The sequence below is a fragment of the Oncorhynchus tshawytscha genome, unplaced genomic scaffold, assembly GCF_018296145.1.
Source record: "Oncorhynchus tshawytscha isolate Ot180627B unplaced genomic scaffold, Otsh_v2.0 Un_contig_1824_pilon_pilon, whole genome shotgun sequence".
NCBI classification, from domain to species: Eukaryota; Metazoa; Chordata; class Actinopteri; order Salmoniformes; family Salmonidae; genus Oncorhynchus; species Oncorhynchus tshawytscha.
Window position 1 is genome coordinate 939,102 of NW_024609829.1, and position 16,881 is coordinate 955,982.

At 43.7% G+C, this 16,881-nt stretch overlaps 1 protein-coding gene and 1 long non-coding RNA gene across 14 annotated transcripts in view; one reads left to right on the forward strand and one right to left on the reverse strand.

The window, feature by feature from the left end:
- Window positions 1-16,881, reverse strand: part of nav1b (neuron navigator 1b) — a 133,201-nt gene that overhangs the window by 7,627 nt on the left and 108,693 nt on the right. For 5 of the 13 annotated variants that reach the window (XM_024426501.2, XM_024426500.2, XM_024426496.2 and 2 more), the window contains 14 exons: window positions 15,258-15,266; window positions 14,512-14,601; window positions 13,509-13,620; window positions 13,216-13,334; window positions 12,605-12,613; window positions 10,891-11,108; window positions 10,517-10,679; window positions 9,798-9,972; window positions 9,363-9,460; window positions 9,143-9,238; window positions 8,567-8,735; window positions 5,732-5,967; window positions 1,248-1,402; window positions 1,082-1,153 (listed from right to left, as the gene is read on the reverse strand). In XM_024426501.2, coding sequence (XP_024282269.1) covers window positions 1,082-1,153; window positions 1,248-1,402; window positions 5,732-5,967; window positions 8,567-8,735; window positions 9,143-9,238; window positions 9,363-9,460; window positions 9,798-9,972; window positions 10,517-10,679; window positions 10,891-11,108; window positions 12,605-12,613; window positions 13,216-13,334; window positions 13,509-13,620; window positions 14,512-14,601; window positions 15,258-15,266 — 1,721 coding nt within the window. The remainder of the gene's footprint in view (window positions 1-1,081; window positions 1,154-1,247; window positions 1,403-5,731; window positions 5,968-8,566; window positions 8,736-9,142; window positions 9,239-9,362; window positions 9,461-9,797; window positions 9,973-10,516; window positions 10,680-10,890; window positions 11,109-12,604; window positions 12,614-13,215; window positions 13,335-13,508; window positions 13,621-14,511; window positions 14,602-15,257; window positions 15,267-16,881) is intronic. The other 8 variants (XM_024426509.2, XM_024426502.2, XM_024426499.2 and 5 more) reach the window with 5 other exon arrangements.
- On the forward strand, window positions 1,395-3,983 carry LOC112254190. Its single transcript, XR_002954125.2, has 3 exons — window positions 1,395-1,553; window positions 1,684-1,812; window positions 2,676-3,983. It is a non-coding gene; the product is annotated as an uncharacterized LOC112254190 (long non-coding RNA).

Here is a 16,881-nt window from a genome sequence, read left to right on the forward strand (position 1 = left end):
TTTAATGGCTGTGAAAGGAGAAAACTGAAGATGGATCAACAACAGTGTGGTTACTACACAATAATTACTAACCTAAATGACAGCGTGAAAAGAAGGAAGCTTGTACAGAAGAAAAAAATATTCCAAAACATACGTGCTAAAGTAAAATTGCTAGAAAATTATGTCCTGTTATGTTTGGGGGAAATCCAACACAACAAATCAATGAGTACCACTCTTTAAATTTTCAAGTACACTGGTGGCTGCATCATGTTATGGGTATGCTTGTCATCAGCAAGAGCTATGGATTTTTTTTTCATCATAGCGCTTGACGGCTTCTGCAAATATAGGTGAAGGAATTTTCAATTGCAAAATCATAGAGGAAAACCGGGTTCAGTCTGCTTTCCAACAGACATTGAGAAACAAATTCACCGTTCAACAGGACCTAAAACCTAAAAGACAAGGCCAAATATACACTGGAGTTGCTTACCAAAATTACAAAGAATGTTCCTAAGTGGCCTATTTACAGTTTTGACTTAAACCGCTTGAAAATGTATGGCAAGACTTGAAAATGGCTGTCTAGCAATGATACACAATCAACTTGACAGAGCTTGACAATTTTTTAAAGAATGTGCAAATATTGTACCATCCAGGTTTGCAAAGCTCTTAGAGACTTAACCAGAAAGACTCTAACATGTTTAGACTCAGGAGTGTGAATACTTATGTAAATGAGATTATATTTTCAATGCCAATGCAGACATTAAAAATAAAAAATAAAAACTTTGTCATGATGGGGTAGTGCGTAGATCGGTGAGAGGAAAAATATATTTAATCCATTTTGAATTCAGGCTGTAACACAAAATGTGCAATAAGTCAAGGGGTATGAATACTTTGAAGGCACTGTTTTACATTGCCAATTTTCTAACCACTGTCCATATTCATTAGACTGACAACATCCCAGTTTAAATATGCATCAAAGCATACTTTAGATGCATGACAGGGATATATTGTAGCCTTAAATAAGATGTTTTAAGGCTAGGTCAGAACAAAAACCTGCACACAGAAAAAAAAAACACAAAACAACTTGATTTGTCTCTTCATTCACCTGAAGCTGAGGTGCAGGCCATGGTTCGGGGTCATCTTCACTGGCTGGTTGGTAGTTCCAATGATGTAAGGACTGAAATAAACACAGAATAGTCACAGTTCAGATTAGAAACAATAATGTATTAGATGCTTGAGAAAAGGTTCCATTTCAGTGTTAGTCTGCTCACCATTTGTGGTATTTGCAGGTGAGGGCCCCATTGACAAGCTCACTGATGGAAGTGGCATCATGTATATCATCCAGGATAACCACCAATGGAATTTCAGCGGTGCTGGTTTCCCGGTCAATCTGATTGGCCAGATTGGAAAGGCAGAGCTGGAGATCCTGTTCAGAGGGGAGTGAGAGGTAATGTTATTGATGTATGGTGATATTAAATCACAAACCCGAAACCAGATGATTGCTTTCTGTTGGTCCTGAACTGAACGGTTTACAGCCTTTTATGCCAGCCCAACACTAACACACCTGACAATTAGAGGTAAATGTTTAGTTAGTGCTATTTTAACTCTGATTCTGTATCCTCACAACAAAATATGCAATGTTAGCCATAAAGAACTGCAAATATGTTGCTACAGCTCTCAATAACATTGCTGCCCTGAATTTATCAGGTGCTACCGACGCTATCGACAACGGTCAGTGAGAAACAGTTGTGATGGGCTACATTCTGGATGACAATCGTGCCATGTTGACTCTTACTCAGAAAATGAATCAGACCGATGAGGAAATCCCTGATTTAGGTAAAAACATTTTAGTTAAAGAATACATTGTAGAGTCTTCTGATGACAGTCAGTGATAGGGAAGAAATGGTGATCAACATTTGTCACGGAAGAAGTTTATTGAGTTTTGAAATCAGTGGAAGACAACGGGCCAAACAAGCTGGGCAAACTAAACAGAAATGACACAGGATGTCTTATTTTAATAAAAGGGGTTGCAGTCTGCCGTGAAGCTTTCATCCATGTATACGAGTAAGAATCTAGCTACAGTTTCAGATATTATAAGTTTCTAATTTTGTCAGAAAGTTGTTTTCAAGTTAAAGTTTGCTGTTAGCTAGCCAGCTGGAGTTCGATGGTTAGCTTGCTAGCTAACATTGAACCTATTTGGTTAACTTTAGCAAGGTACTGTATGACAATTGGTTTGTATTGCTAGTAATGTTACTCTATGGATTGGGATCATATTTCATTTTTTAGCTAGCCAAAGTTAACGTGACATGCCCAAACAAAAGACCCCAAATTAAAGCTTGCTGTTACCTAACTACGATTAGCTGAAGTTAGATGGCTGGCTTACTAGCTAACATTAACTTACGTGTATGAAGTGTGTGTAAAGTTAGTGATGTTTTCTCAGAATGCCATTTCGCATTGTTAGGTATAGCCTAATGCTAACTAGCTCACAATTAACCTATTTGGTTAACTTTAGCTAGCTGTGACCATCGGTTTTGTATTGTTAGTTAAAGCTTGCTGTTAGCTAGCCAGCTGAAGTTCGATGGCTGGCTTGCTAGCTAACATTACGTGTATGATCTGTGTAGTAATATTATCTCAGAATGCCATTTCGCATCTATTGTACAATAATGCTAAAATATTTGTATGTGGAATTTGTCTTTCAGCATCAGTAGAACATGCCTGACTCTCCTACACCAGTCATACAGGGAGAATAGTCTAAGGCCTCCCATCAAAAAGAGATCTGGCCCAAGCAAGCAAAGGCAGCAGAGCAGTCATCAACTAGATGCACCATTTCTTCACCAACTACGGAGTTGGAGGAAACATGTGTGGATCTGAATTGTGATAACTGCAGTGGCCAAAACAAGAACACGTTTGTGCTCTGGTATTGTGCCTGGCAGACCATGCAAAAGCTCCACCACAGTCTGGACCTTCACTTCCTGATCACAGGCCACACCAAGTTCGCCTCTGACTGGTGCTTCGGCCTCATCAAGCAGCACTTCAGAAAGACAAGAGTGAACACTTTGTCTGAGATTGCTGCTGTTGTGAAGGACATCACTGTGACAGGGGTCAACATCCCACAGCTGGTTGGACTGGAGGATGGCACGGTGCTGGTGGAAAGCTATGGCTGGCAACAACTTCAGGCTGCTGCCACAGATCAAGCAGTACCAGTTGTTATTCCCTGTTTTACAGCTTTGATGCTCTGGAGCCTGGTGTTGTCGCTAATGAGCATTCGGACTGTCGGGACCAGGTTTTATCTGCTGCGCAACGCTGACATCCTTCCTCTGAAAAAGTGTCTGCCTGTACAAGCACCACCTGGACTGGACACAGCTAGACAAACTATTTTTTTGACAAGAGATGGGAGTTTTGCGACGAAGAGGCTATGGACATCACATGCCCTGCACCAAAGTCAAGGGCAGGACAGAAACAGTCTCTCTCTAAACACATACGTTGCTGCTACTATTTTTATTTTTTTGTCCTGCTGCTCAGCCACTTGAGCCCTGATTGTATGCATATAAATACCTCGTTTATCACTGATATTGTTATTCATATTGTTCTTGTACATGCTGTATATTATTTGATTTATATTGACTATCTATTTCTGATATTTCTACTCTGCAAGTAACCATTTGGCTGTACCGTTTACACCTACTGGGGAGACCCATCCACTTAGCAAGACTTAGCAAAATATTGATATATAAAATGAATATTGATATGTGTAGTCGTAACATGATTTTGTGACATACCACAACCTCATGTGACCGTATCAAGTGTCCACCACATAAATAAACAGTGCATGAATCTGTTTTTGTACTGTACATGTGCAACTCACACAGGTTTCATCTCAGGTTGCATGGCATTAACTTGTATGGAATACTATGTGATAAGTGCGTGTGTAACAGTATATATTTTTTTATGTCTTCACTATTATTCTACAATGTAGAAAATAGTAAAAATAAAGAAAAACCCTTGAATGAGAAGTGTGTCCAAACTTCTGACTGGTACTGTATATATTTCAAGAGACTTTTTTTTCCATCTTCGTAACATTGCAAAATCTGAAACTTCTTGTTTAAAAACGATGCAGAAAAGCTAAGCCATCCTTTTGTCACTTCTAGATTAGACTACTGCAATGTACTACTCTCCGGCTACCCGGATAAAGCACTGAATTAACTTCAGCTAGTGCTAAATACGGCAGCTAGAATTTAGACTAGAATACACAAATGGTATCATATTAGCTCCCCTCTCTCCACTGGGATGATATGCCTCTGGCCCTATTACAGGGGCTGAGTCACTGGCTTGCTAGTGTAATCCCATGCTGTCCCTAGGAAGTGTGCATCCGGTCGTGCCAGGCTCTGTTCGCTTTACTAGCCTTGAGTGGGGTTATATCCTGTCTGGTTCGGAAATGTCCGGGGATATCACCGGATGCGGCCACTGTGTCCCCCGATCCCCTCCGTCTCAGTATCTATGCTGTAATAGTCTATATGCCAGTCTAATAACTCTCTCTTTCTCTCCCCCTCTCTACTGCCTGGCCTGATGACTCTTGTCTGTCCCCATGCATAGTCTACCTGGCCATGCTGCTGCTCCAGTTTCTGCTGTCCGGCCTGTGGCTATGGAACCCTGACCTGTTCACCGGATAAGCTACCTTATCCCGGACCTACTGTTTCGACCCTCTCTATATCGCACTTACTGTCTCGACCTTTGAATGCTCGGCTATGAAAAGTCAACTGACATTTACTACTGAGGTGCTGACCTGTTGCACCCTCTACAACAACTGTGATTATTATTTGACCCTGCCGGTCATCTATGAACATTTGAACATCTTGAAGAATGATCTGGCCTTAATGGCCCTGTACACTTATGATCTCCACCGGGCACATCCAGAAGAGGACAGGCCACTCCTCAAAGCCTGGTTCCTAGGTTCCTGCCTTTTTAGGGAGTTTTTCCTAGCCACCAAGCTTCTACATCTGCACAGCTCTGACACACACACACACACTTACCCCACCAGACGTGCCACCAGAGGTCTTGACACAGTCCACAAATCCAGAACAAATTAAAGAAAGCGTACAGTATTATATAGAACCATTATTGCATGGAACTCCCTTCCATCTCATATTGCTCAAATGAACAACAAACCTGTTTTTTTTTTTTTAAACAAAGCAACACCTTACGGCACAACGCCTCTCCCCTGTTTGACCTAGATATTGTGTGTATGTATTGATATGTCGGCTGTGTGTGCCATTTTTTTATTTTTTATTGATGTAGTTCTGTCCTTGAGCTGTTCTTGTCTATTCATGTTCTGTATTATGTCATGTTTTGTGTGGACCCCAGGAAGAGTTGGCTGCTGCCTTCACAACAGATAATGGGGATCCTAAGAAAATACCAAATTGCTTGCTCTTTGAGGTTTTAGGCTGGGTTTCTGCATAAGCACTTTGTGTCATCTGCTGATGTAAAAAAAGGGCTTTATGAATACATTTGATTTATTGGTTGGCAGAGAGGCTTATCGGTCTATTAACTTACTTTCAAACAGCTCTTGCACTAAAAGGCCAATATCATTTTCACAATTTCACAATATTACTCCAACCTCATAGGGTGGAAATATATTTAAAACACGGGTAAATCACATTGACTGCACTGGGCCTTCAGCTGCTCAGCCCGTAGCTCCTCTCCAGAACTAGGAGTGAGGAACCCCAGTACCGTATGGCACACACTATAATGTCCCCACCTTGCAAGACTGGCGGTGCATGTTGAAGGTGACCACAATGCCGTCGTTGAGGTCTCGACCGCTGCGGTCCACCAGGTACTCTGCCAGGCGAGACGTGAGGTAGGTCTTGCCGGTGCCGCTGGGCCCAGACATGATGAGGCGGCGGTGCTTCAGCAGCAGGCTGATGTAGTGTTGGGTCATGGGCTTGGGGATGAGGGTCTCAAACACCAGGCTGTCCACACACTTCTCCTTCAGACCTGCAGGAACGCAGATTTCAAATGTTTAGTGTTCGGAAGCTTTATTGTCTGTTCAGGGTAAACACACAGAATTAAATGTAACACTAGAATGGACAAAAATTGGCCATTTTGGCCCAGAATTATAGGGATTATATGGGTAAACATTTCAAACAGCATTTCTTTGACAACACATAGACAGGTCAGGTACAAGGATTGGTCGGGTGTAGGGCGTTCCAAACAGCCCTCCATTCAGCTGCTCACAGAGACATACTGTACATGAAGTTAAACCAGGGAGTAGTTAAATCAGGGAGTCCATCCGTGTGCATGAAAATGTTCTGCTTAACGATTTACCGCATCATATGTCTCCCTTCATAAACAACTTGGAGTCCAGAAAGAATGTTCTGTAAATAACTCTCAGATCAAGAGCAAGGAGTATGTGCTCCTCCTCTTCCCTCTCCATACCTTCTCCCCCCTACCTCCTCCATGCCCTCACCCTACAGTGTGACATATCACCACCCACATTTATAGTGTGTGTGTGTGTGTGAGGCCTGAGCCAGTTGGGTCGGACTGCCTGAGCTGTCTGACACACAAGCTGCAGCGGGATCATGTTCCTCTGAACCCTCGATTGCACTCCCCTGCTTCTTTCCCACCCTGGCCTACGGCATTCCTGCTTAGCCAGGTGGAACAGACAGCCTACCCAGCCTGCACCTCTTCATTGGTTTAAAAACACAAATGGGGTTCTAACTGATATGGATTACCCTGAAATGGATCTATGTACACTACTGTTCTAAGGAAATGCGCTCTAAAAAAAAAACGACATCGAACCAAGAAAGCTAATCTGCTAATGGCCTGTCTGAGTGTGTGTTTTCCTCTGGAACTTAGCAAGTAGAGAGCTGTAGACACCACAAATCAGTCTCAGCCTGGCCCTAACCTCTCCGCTACAGGGTGCCAGTAGCAAACAGTCATCGGAATTGTTAAAATGTTTAACAAACTATTCTATTAAATGCAACAGTTGGACAATGGATGAAGATACTCCAAAATGTTTATTTATGATCCTTCAGATATTGACTGAATTATCTTTGTTTTCTATGTTCTATGTTTTCCTCTGGATCTCCTAGGGGACGGAGGGAAGCCACACATTCTCTTATATAGCAAGTAGGGAGCGGTATAGTGCCATTCAGAGTTAGAAAGTTGATTGTATTGTAATACGTCTGACAATGTAAATGTACTTCTAATCCGTCTGACTGCATAAGACATGGCATAATAGGGTGTAGTGAGATACCCAATGGGTTGGACGGGACATTTCTCGTCAATTATCTTGAAAAAAACATATACTTAAAAAAAACAGAAAAATCAACCAATCCTCCATCCGTATCACAATGGGAAGGTCAAATGCTTTATATTCTAAATGTTGGAAGTGCATGGGAAACAGAGAGGCTTGCCTCTAAAGCTAAGCAGGGTTGGTCCTGGATGGGAGACCAGATGCTGCTAAAAGTGATGTTGGAGTGTCAGTAGTATGCACTCCTTCCTCTAGTCTAAAACAAATATCCCGATGCCCCAGGACAGTGATTGGGGACATTGCCCTGTGTAGGGGACCTGACTCTCTGTGGTCACTAAAGATCCCATGGAACTTATCGTAAGAGTAGAGGTTTTAACCCCGCTGTCCCCGCTAAATTTCCAATCTGACCACCATTTTTTTCCTAATCAATTTTGAATAAAGGCAGTAACACAACAAAATGTGGAATAAGTCAAGGGGTATGAATACTTTCTGAAGGCACTGTAAGACACCACAAATCTTAGCCCAAAGTCAGCTCTCCGCTACAGGGTGCCAGGGGTCAGAGAGAGGTCAAAGACAGGGGCGCGATAGAGTTGAATCAATAAAGAGACAAACAGAAGGACTTATGAGACTTCACAGCAGGGTTGGTGTCAATTCCATTTAAATGCCAGTCAATTCAGAAAGTAAACCATTGAACATAATTTGAATGGTCAGTCTACTTCCTGAATTGAAATGGATTTGAACCCAAGCCTAATATTCTACATCCTATCTTAGTATGGAACATAACAAGCAGTCCAAATATCTGGTTAACGTCCACAGCGTGGGTCATAAATCATGATATCTCTAAATAAAACATTCCTTTCATCATTGTTCAGTGCGGAACGGGAGATCTGAAGAGAGTGGACAGAAATTCCCAGAGCAGACAAAAGGAGGCGAATGTCAGTTAGACCAAACATACACGGTCTCGCAGCCAAAAAACATGTGCCTCAATGACCTTTGGGGTGAACATTAACTCCATTGACTGTTGACCCCAAATATATCTAACACAAGCTAGACACGAGCTGTCTTTTACAATCGATGCTCAAAGAATTGACACGGAAAAAAACTAACTTGCCGTGATGATCAGTTAATAGTACATTAACAATCAGAGAAATATTTGTCTACATCAGAAATGAAACTGCAGATTGTAGCTAACTTTTATAACAAGTTTTTTGATCGTCACATTAAATAGATACAGTGATAAAGGGCATCCTTGTATTACATACTGGCCCTAAATAATGGTATATTTCCAGAAAATGACCATTGTTCATAATTATACCATTATGATCCTAGTCAGGTACTGACCTTTGAGTGTGACAGTGATGCCGCTGGGCCCCTTGGAGACACAGCGTGAGGGCTGGCTCTCTGGCAGCTCCCCTCCCAGCACCCTCCTGATGTGGTTCATACTGTAGCTGTAGACAGAGTCTGTAGTAAGGCCCAGGCTGGAGGTGGGGTCCACCTTGGCTATGTACACCTGGGGGGAGGAGAGAAGGGGGAGGTGAGGAGACAGGGGAGAGGAGATGAGTGGGGGCAGGGGAGAGGAGACATGGGAGATGACAGGGGAGAGGAGGAGAGACAGGGGAGAGCAGAGGAGGGGAGGCAGAGGAGGGGAGAGGAGATTAGGGGAGCATTAGTGGTGTTGGGGAAAAGCAGACTGAGACCTTACAGATACAGATTAAACTCTAGCCAAAACCATGTCCTAACTGAGAAGAAAAGTGGCCCTGTATTTATGCGTGTTCTGTTTGTAGACATAACCCTACACCCTACCTTGTCATTTAAGTTTAAACAAATACAATTTTTAGGGTACATTTGCATCAACAATATATCCACCTTTGAATGTAAACGTGCTTTCTCACAATCGAGGTGCCTGTTGAGACTCACCTTAAAAGCCTGGCCAACAGCCGAGTCCAACATAGGCCAGTCCATTCTGCCGTTAACCCTCACAGTTCCGATGAAGAAGTCCTGCTGTTTCACCTCCTGTTGAACGAGGACAGGAGCAGTGGAGAGGTTAAATGGTTCACCATCATACTTATTGTAGAGGCCAGCTGAACCGAACAAGTCTGGCTCATACATAAATCATGAATCGTATAAATAGACTCACATCTTTGAAGACGCGCAGATTGGCCACGCGAACCACCACTCTCACGCGAGTGTCGTCCCTGGGAGCGGGGAGGCTAACGGTGTCTGTCTGGAACACGTCTGTTTCGAGAGAGAGAGAGAGAGAGAATGGTATGGGTGGTAGTCAGCCGGAGAGATACTGGGTCAAGGAGTAATCTAATGAGTGTCCTACATGCATGTCATAATTACAACATGTCAAACACATAAACGTGGGTACACAATGTCCTTGTGTTCTGTTAGACAGTTGTATGTTTACTTATCACTGAGTTATGACCCTTTCACCCTGCACACTAAGGAGGGTTATTTAGCTGAAATGCTTCATGATAATTATCCCTTGTCTCCTTGAATTCATGAAATTCAGTCTTAAGACTTGTTGAGTGATGACTGCGTTCCTATAGTTACTGACGCCAGGCCTCACCAGAGGGGCTGCCCTCTCCCAGACTCATGCTGAAGGTCTTGGTCAGAGACATGGCAACAGATTGGCGTGGTGAGGCGGTGCCGAGTGATGCCAGGCCGGAGGACTGGGAGGTGGAGGTGGAGGGACCGCCTGTCTTCAACTGGTCATTCTCTGCCTTTAGGTTCTCCACTGTCATCTGCAGGCAGGAACACACCGTGTAGGATTAGGGTGATACTTACATAGCTACTTAATGAGGGGACTCCTGTAGGGCCGTAATGGGGTCAGGGTCAGAGTTCAAACCGCACAAACCAGTTATAGGTCAGTTTTTTGGAACCACACCCGCGCCACATCAATTCCAATATGACATCAGTACAGATTTTTCTACCCAAATTGACTTTCTACCCAAAAGGGGATCAGTGACCCACTGAATAACATACATTTATATCATTGTTTTTATGAGCAAGGCTAGCCAGGGAAAGGACACTTGGCAACGTATTCTCCAATGAGGGGGATGAAACGTACGTTTCAGCGCCACACAAATAATGGAAAGTACCTTGATCCACTGTGTGCGTAACTGGTAGCCTATATGCCTGCCTCACCGCTCACAAGATGGAATTTGCAACACATTGCAACACAACATGTGTCGATTTAAAACGTTTTCGACGCAATATCATTCTGAACCGTGAGCCGAGCCGTGGGTGTCCGACCCATTGCAGGACCTCTAACACACACACACACACCTGCATGTTGTTCATGGCCTCCTGCAGCTGCTCCAGCTGGTGGGCGGAGCTAAGGGCCTCCAAGCGGATGTCTGTCAGCTTCCTCTCCTTCTCCCAGAGGGCTGAGCGCAGCGTGGTCACCACCTTCTCATCCTCCGGGGGCTCCTCGCCTCCTTCGCACAGTCTGGAGAAGAAGAGAAGAACACACCTTGCTTAGACTGAAAAGAGGTGGCAGGTACCGCCTCAATTGCACTGAACTGTGTGATAGAGATGAATAAGAGAGATAACGGTACATGACATTCATACACGTGCCATTTGGTGCCCATTTGAAATATGTTTCTTAAGGAAGCAAAACATGAATCAGACTGGAGGGGCACCGGAGGAATTGACCGTACCCAGAGGAAGACGCAGAGACAGAGGACCTCATCATGGAAATGTCCCCATTTCCATCTCCATCTCCCTCCCCATCCCCATCCCTGTCCACGTGGTGGATGGGGATTTTAGGAGAGGAGGGTGCCGAGGAGTCTGGCGTGGCGATCTCCTCGATGTCGGCGTATGACGCCGAGAGCTTGGACCCCTTCTTACTGAACGCCTTGTTAAAGGAACTCCTCAGCTACACAGAGAAATACATAGACAGCAGAGGTGAGAATTAAAGACTGGTGGGGCACCCAGAGAGAAGCACAATGAACACGTACAGTGTTGTGACTCCTGTAACCATCCCTGTATTTGTTGATGCATTCGACCTTTGATGTGTCTCAAATGGCACCCTTTCCCCCTGTATAGTGCACTACTATAGGGGGAAAGGGTGTTATTTGACACGCACAGCTATTCTTCATCAAAATCACAGCAGGGGTCTTTTTGTGTTTATTTCATTACTCGGCTTTGATTTGGACACTTGAATATATAGCCAGTAGAAAGAAAGAAAAAACACACTGTCCTCAAAATCCCCAACTCTCCCGACCCCTATGCTGGTGTCCTCTTTTTTCTTTGGTGAAGCAGGGTAATGTGAGACCGGTGTTGTCCTCTATTCTGTGGTGAAGCGGGGGTAAATGAGAGAACCCAAGGCTAATCGAGGGCGGGGGTAAATTTCATAAAGAATTCCAGTCAACTCAAAAAAGTAAACCAAATTCCAATTCCAAATTGTCCCAACGGAAAAGCATTGAATAGAATTGGAATTCCAGGTCTACTTCCTGAATTGACTGAAATTGAAATGGAATTTACCCTAACCCTGCAGAACACTAGTCATGGGACGCAGTCCTATGGATGCAGTCCACGCAACATGAAGATAACCTAGCAGATTAGTCTGTAGGTAACGGAGCACATAGAAATAAGCATCTGGCGATGAGACAGAGACGTTCACTAGACTTATGTTCACTAAGTTATGTCCAATGAGGAGGAAGGAAGAGAGAAAAGAACTGCCCCATGGTGGAAAAAGCCGCGAGCGTTGTACAGACCGTACAGATTTGAGTTGTTGCAAGAATCATGACCAAAATGATTTTTGTGTTTATGCTCACTTTGTTGACAATAGAAACCCTATACGAGGAATTATCCACATTTCTTAAGTGTCTGTACTGTCTGTACAGTTTAAACAAAGGGAGTGCTATGATTCGACAATACATATGCTTTAAAAAAAAATTGTGTTGAGTTTGATGTTTTGTCATGATATGTAAAATATGAGGACTGCTGTACCACAACAAAACAACAGGAAATGGCTGGAGTGACTATATCACAATTTTTATTTTATTTTGTCCTCTGGCAAAAAAAAATTCACTGTCATTCACTAACTTTCAGACAAGCTTTGCACGAAATCAAAACTTCTCGGGACACTAAACAAAACAGAATTTGAAAACAACATTTGCCGTCGTCTGATGATCCAATTTACTTTGTCATTTCTGAATCATTTATCTGCCTTATATTTACTGTAAATGGTATACATAAAAATGTATGCTACCGTAAAGTACAGTTAGTGAATGAAGTGGATCTGGCTAGGTTTAATATGGGATGAAAAACCACACAGCTTTTCCAAATACCTAACAAGTATGACTCATCAGTGCAGGGAGGTAGAGGGGGGGCTTGGGGCTTGGGGCTCTTACAAAATCCACTACTCACCTCAAAGACCTGAATAAAATACAGTAGCAGGGAAGCATGAGAGAGAGATCAGAGAGGAGTCATACTTCATATCAGATTTGGAGAGAGAGAGAGTAAGAACCCACACATGCAGGAGCACAGACACAGAGCGAGTGGCTGGATGGTTTCTCTCCTTTCAATGCAAAACATAAGTTAGGATTCTAAAATGTAGCAATCCTGTTCTATGCCAATCTCATAACTTCATGATGTTGCTATTTTATAGGCTCTTTAGAATGTTTATGTTGGTTTATAGCTCGTGTAAAACATGTTATGTGGAGTTTATGAATGCTTGATGAATACATACATTAGCTAGATCACATAAAGTGAAGTAAAGTTACCCACTTTGCTTGTTACTAGCCAGTCCAGTGGTAAACTCTTGGGATAGTGAACTCCAGGAACTCAAATTGTAGGTTTTCGCAATGTTGGACACCAATAGGCCGATCAAATCCCATTGATCCAAAAATCCAGACCGTTTTGACAAGACAGTACCACTGCCCTGACCCTAGTTAAAGGGGTTCTCTCATAGAACCAGAAACCCAATTAGACTCCTGACTCTAATTCCTTATTATATTTAGACGGTTCTGTGCCCTCACCCAGCTCTTCTTCTTCTTCTTGGCCTCCTGCTCCTTCAGACTGCCCATGCTGGAGTGGCTGGTGATGCTGTTCAGGCTGGAGATGCTCTCAGAAGAGTTCTGCCTCTTCATCTGCAGCTCTGGAGAGACAAGAGGAGCTAGTGAGGGGGAGTGAAGAGAGAGAAAAAACGTTCTAGAGAAGAGAAGATGAGCTAGTGAGGGCGGTGAAGAAGATAAAAACTGGTCTGGAGAAGAGAGGGAATGGTCAAAGCGATTATATTGAAAGAACGTTAGACCCTTGGTTGGCTCCCTACCTTTGGGAGGGATGTCAGGGTTGCTGAGGGCCACATGGATTATATCCTGTGCCTCTGTGTTCTTCGTCTTCAGAATCTCTATGGTCTCCTTCAGATCAGTCAGCTCAGAGTCCTACAAGGAAACAGGACCAGTACATTACAACTGTCTGTTGCCTCTAGGGTTGCAGAATTCTGGTAACTTTTCCCAAATTCCCAGGTTTTCCAGAAATCCTGGTTGGAAGATTCCTGGAAGCAGGAAATCGGAGAATCCTCTAACCAAGATTTCTGGGAAAACCTGGGAATTTTGTGGAAGTTACAGGAATTTTGAAATCTTACTCTGATGTTGAGAGAGGCCTCCCTACTCTATATCTTCTGGGCTAATGTACCCCGTTGAGCAGCTGACAGCAGTCCTACATGGGGGGACTGACTCTGGTGTGTCTATGGTGTCTCAGACCTGAAGGATTGTGCTGAGTGGCTGGTGAAAACAAGACCTTAGCACCATGTCAACTTTTGACCTAGATTTAACTTCCTGTCCTCCTGACAGTCTTTGTCCTCTGCTCTCCATCAGCATGATACAGTTAGACCATGCCAGGGCTTTGGGGTGGTCATGCGGCTAACGCTCAAGGGCATGTTGTGGTCCAGGATGTTAGCCCTGACTGTCAAAACACACTGAGGAGATCAGACTCTGTCTACACTCTATGCTCACTTTGCGCTCAGCCTTCTCATATAACAAAAGTCAAATTGGTTCATTTGTTTGAAAAACTATTGGTTAAACATGAATTCTCCAGATGCATTTTTTTTGATGAAATTCTCACAACTTGAAGCTCTGTTTGCTAACAACTAATTATGGTGAACTGGAAAGAGCGCTGAATAATAAACATATCTTATGGACATTTTATTTGACATGGATTGGAAATAGCTGGACAGTAAATGAATAGAACTCTGCTCCATTGAAGATTTGGAAAATAACCCCCCTCATCGTGGAAGGATGTAAGAGAGGGCAGAATAATGCAGCTGCATTTACCGGTACCTTCTGCTCCTGGCTGACCGACAGGCTCTGCAGACGTGACGTCATCAGTTGCAGGCTCTGCTCGAACGCTGCAACCAAATTAGCCTTGAGAGAGAGACAGAGAGACAGAGAGAGAACACAGAGATGAGTCACTGCCGTTTAGAGGCCACAGGCACCACAGGCTCACTGCACATCAAGCAAATGGCTTTCTCCATCTGCCAGGAGGAGGGAGGGGTGAAGGGATGGACAGCTGTGGAGGATGAAAGGAAAGGAGGAGAGGAGGGTGGGGTGTGAGTGAGTGGTGACTGGAGTATGGCACTGGGGCACAGGCCTCTCCAACCTGATGTAGCATGGGAGACTGTTCTGAACCCTCACAGTAGTGAATGTGACTCTAATGTAATAGAGTAACAATAAACCTCAGCTGTTTTAACTTATATGGTATGTGTATGCATCTTGTAACAAGGCTACCATCTTTACATTCTCTTACATTTCAACATGAGCTACTATTTACATGGCAATTGTAAAGTACAGAGGCTTATTTAAAACTAAAACTACAGATATGCCATCATCCACATGATTCAAGGTAGGTGTCGAGGCCTGGCTGGCGTCGCCACACGGCGCCTAAAACAGGAACCTCAGCACCAGGTCAGCCTGTTAGCCTGCGGAACGGGATGGACGGTCAGAGAGAGAGAGAGAGAGAGAGTCATGCGACAGCGAAGGACGGAGGAGGGGATCTGGAAGCAACAGACAGTCCAACAAACCTGGCCTAGCTGCTACACCCAGCATCCAGAGGTGTGGGTCAGCGGCCAGCAGGCAGGGGGCAGCAAAGAGTCCAGAACCAGCGGTCAATACAGCCAACAGTGGAGGAGAGAGGGACAGTGGCGTTAGGCCGGGATCACACTCCTCGCATGCACCCACACATACAGTATGTGCACGTGCACACACACCTGAACGCACACGCACACGTACATCCACACATACACACGCAACCTAGACACACACACAGACATTGGGCCAGAGAGCTAATTACAGTAATAATAAATTACAGTTAATAGCGACATCGTACAATTTATCACATAATAAAGAGACAATAATCCAGTGGGTAAGGGATGAAGCAAAATTATAATTTTTCCTACTGTGTAGGTTTTTATCAATTGTTTTATAAATACTGTTTATGCATGTATTAACACTGAACCAAGGTCTGTGGTCATATCACACTCAATCATGCAGTAGCAGTAACACACTCAGGTTAGAGGGTTAGACCGGGTTAAAAGGTATTGCCAATGGACAGTGTTAGTACTGTAGTGGACTCGACATTCTTTGCTTAAACAGCATGCAATATAGTCATCAAGTGCAGTTCCTGAAAAGAGCTTTGGTTTTAGATTGGTCGACACCTCCCAAGATTTCATGTCTCTTTCAGCATGAACACACAGAGTACATGGCAGTCAGTCGCTCACTCTCGTAACACATCAAATATATGTAGCATCTAGTTGCCGGATTGTTAGGCTGAGGTGTGAGAAGCAGGGGCAGGGAGGGGGGAGGTAAAGGTTGATGGGGTGAGGGGCATATGGGGTGGGGAGGTATAGTGCAGAGAGAATAAAAGGGGTTGTGGCAGTACAGGGGAGAGAGAAGAGATTGTTGGGGGTGCAGCGTTGATGGTTTACCCCCTGTGGGCCCAGCCTGGCCTCAGAACTATACGCAACATACTTTACGTATTTCTGAGTACATCCAAGATGTATGATACCTACTAATGGTCTAGTTACTTTAGACAGAAACGAAAGTAGAGAGGTTGCTCGGGGAGGATAGGCGAGCATAATCCGTGACCGCCTTGCAATCCAAAGGTTGTGTGTTCGAGTCGCGTCGGGGACAACGGTAGCATTTTCGCTAAGCCTTCCCCTAACCCTTATTCTAAAGTTAACCCAATTCACCTAACATGCTATGTAAATTAACCTAATCTTTGTCATTTTAGTTCCCCTAACCTTTCACGTAAATTATTCTAACCTTTGCTGTTAGTTCACCTACCCACCAATGTAAATTCTCCCCATAATTCTCCCTTGTTGTTATGACACAACAAGAAAAACTTGGTCACAGAGAAAGACCTATCCTACACATCCACCATTACATGTGATAAATTACATCCTAGAATTCATATGCTATTGCACGACAGGGCAAGACGCATGATACTATATGTCCTCTAATTCGTATGATATTGTAAGACGACTATTCCATTCATAATGTTAGCTCAAGTAACATAATATATCATACTAAATAGAGTCTCAAATATTTACGTACAGAATAATACAAATTGCCCTGAGACCATGTTGTGCCTATGGTTCATAAATCTCCACCAGCATCGCTGGCTGTACTGGGTACGGTTATGGAGCG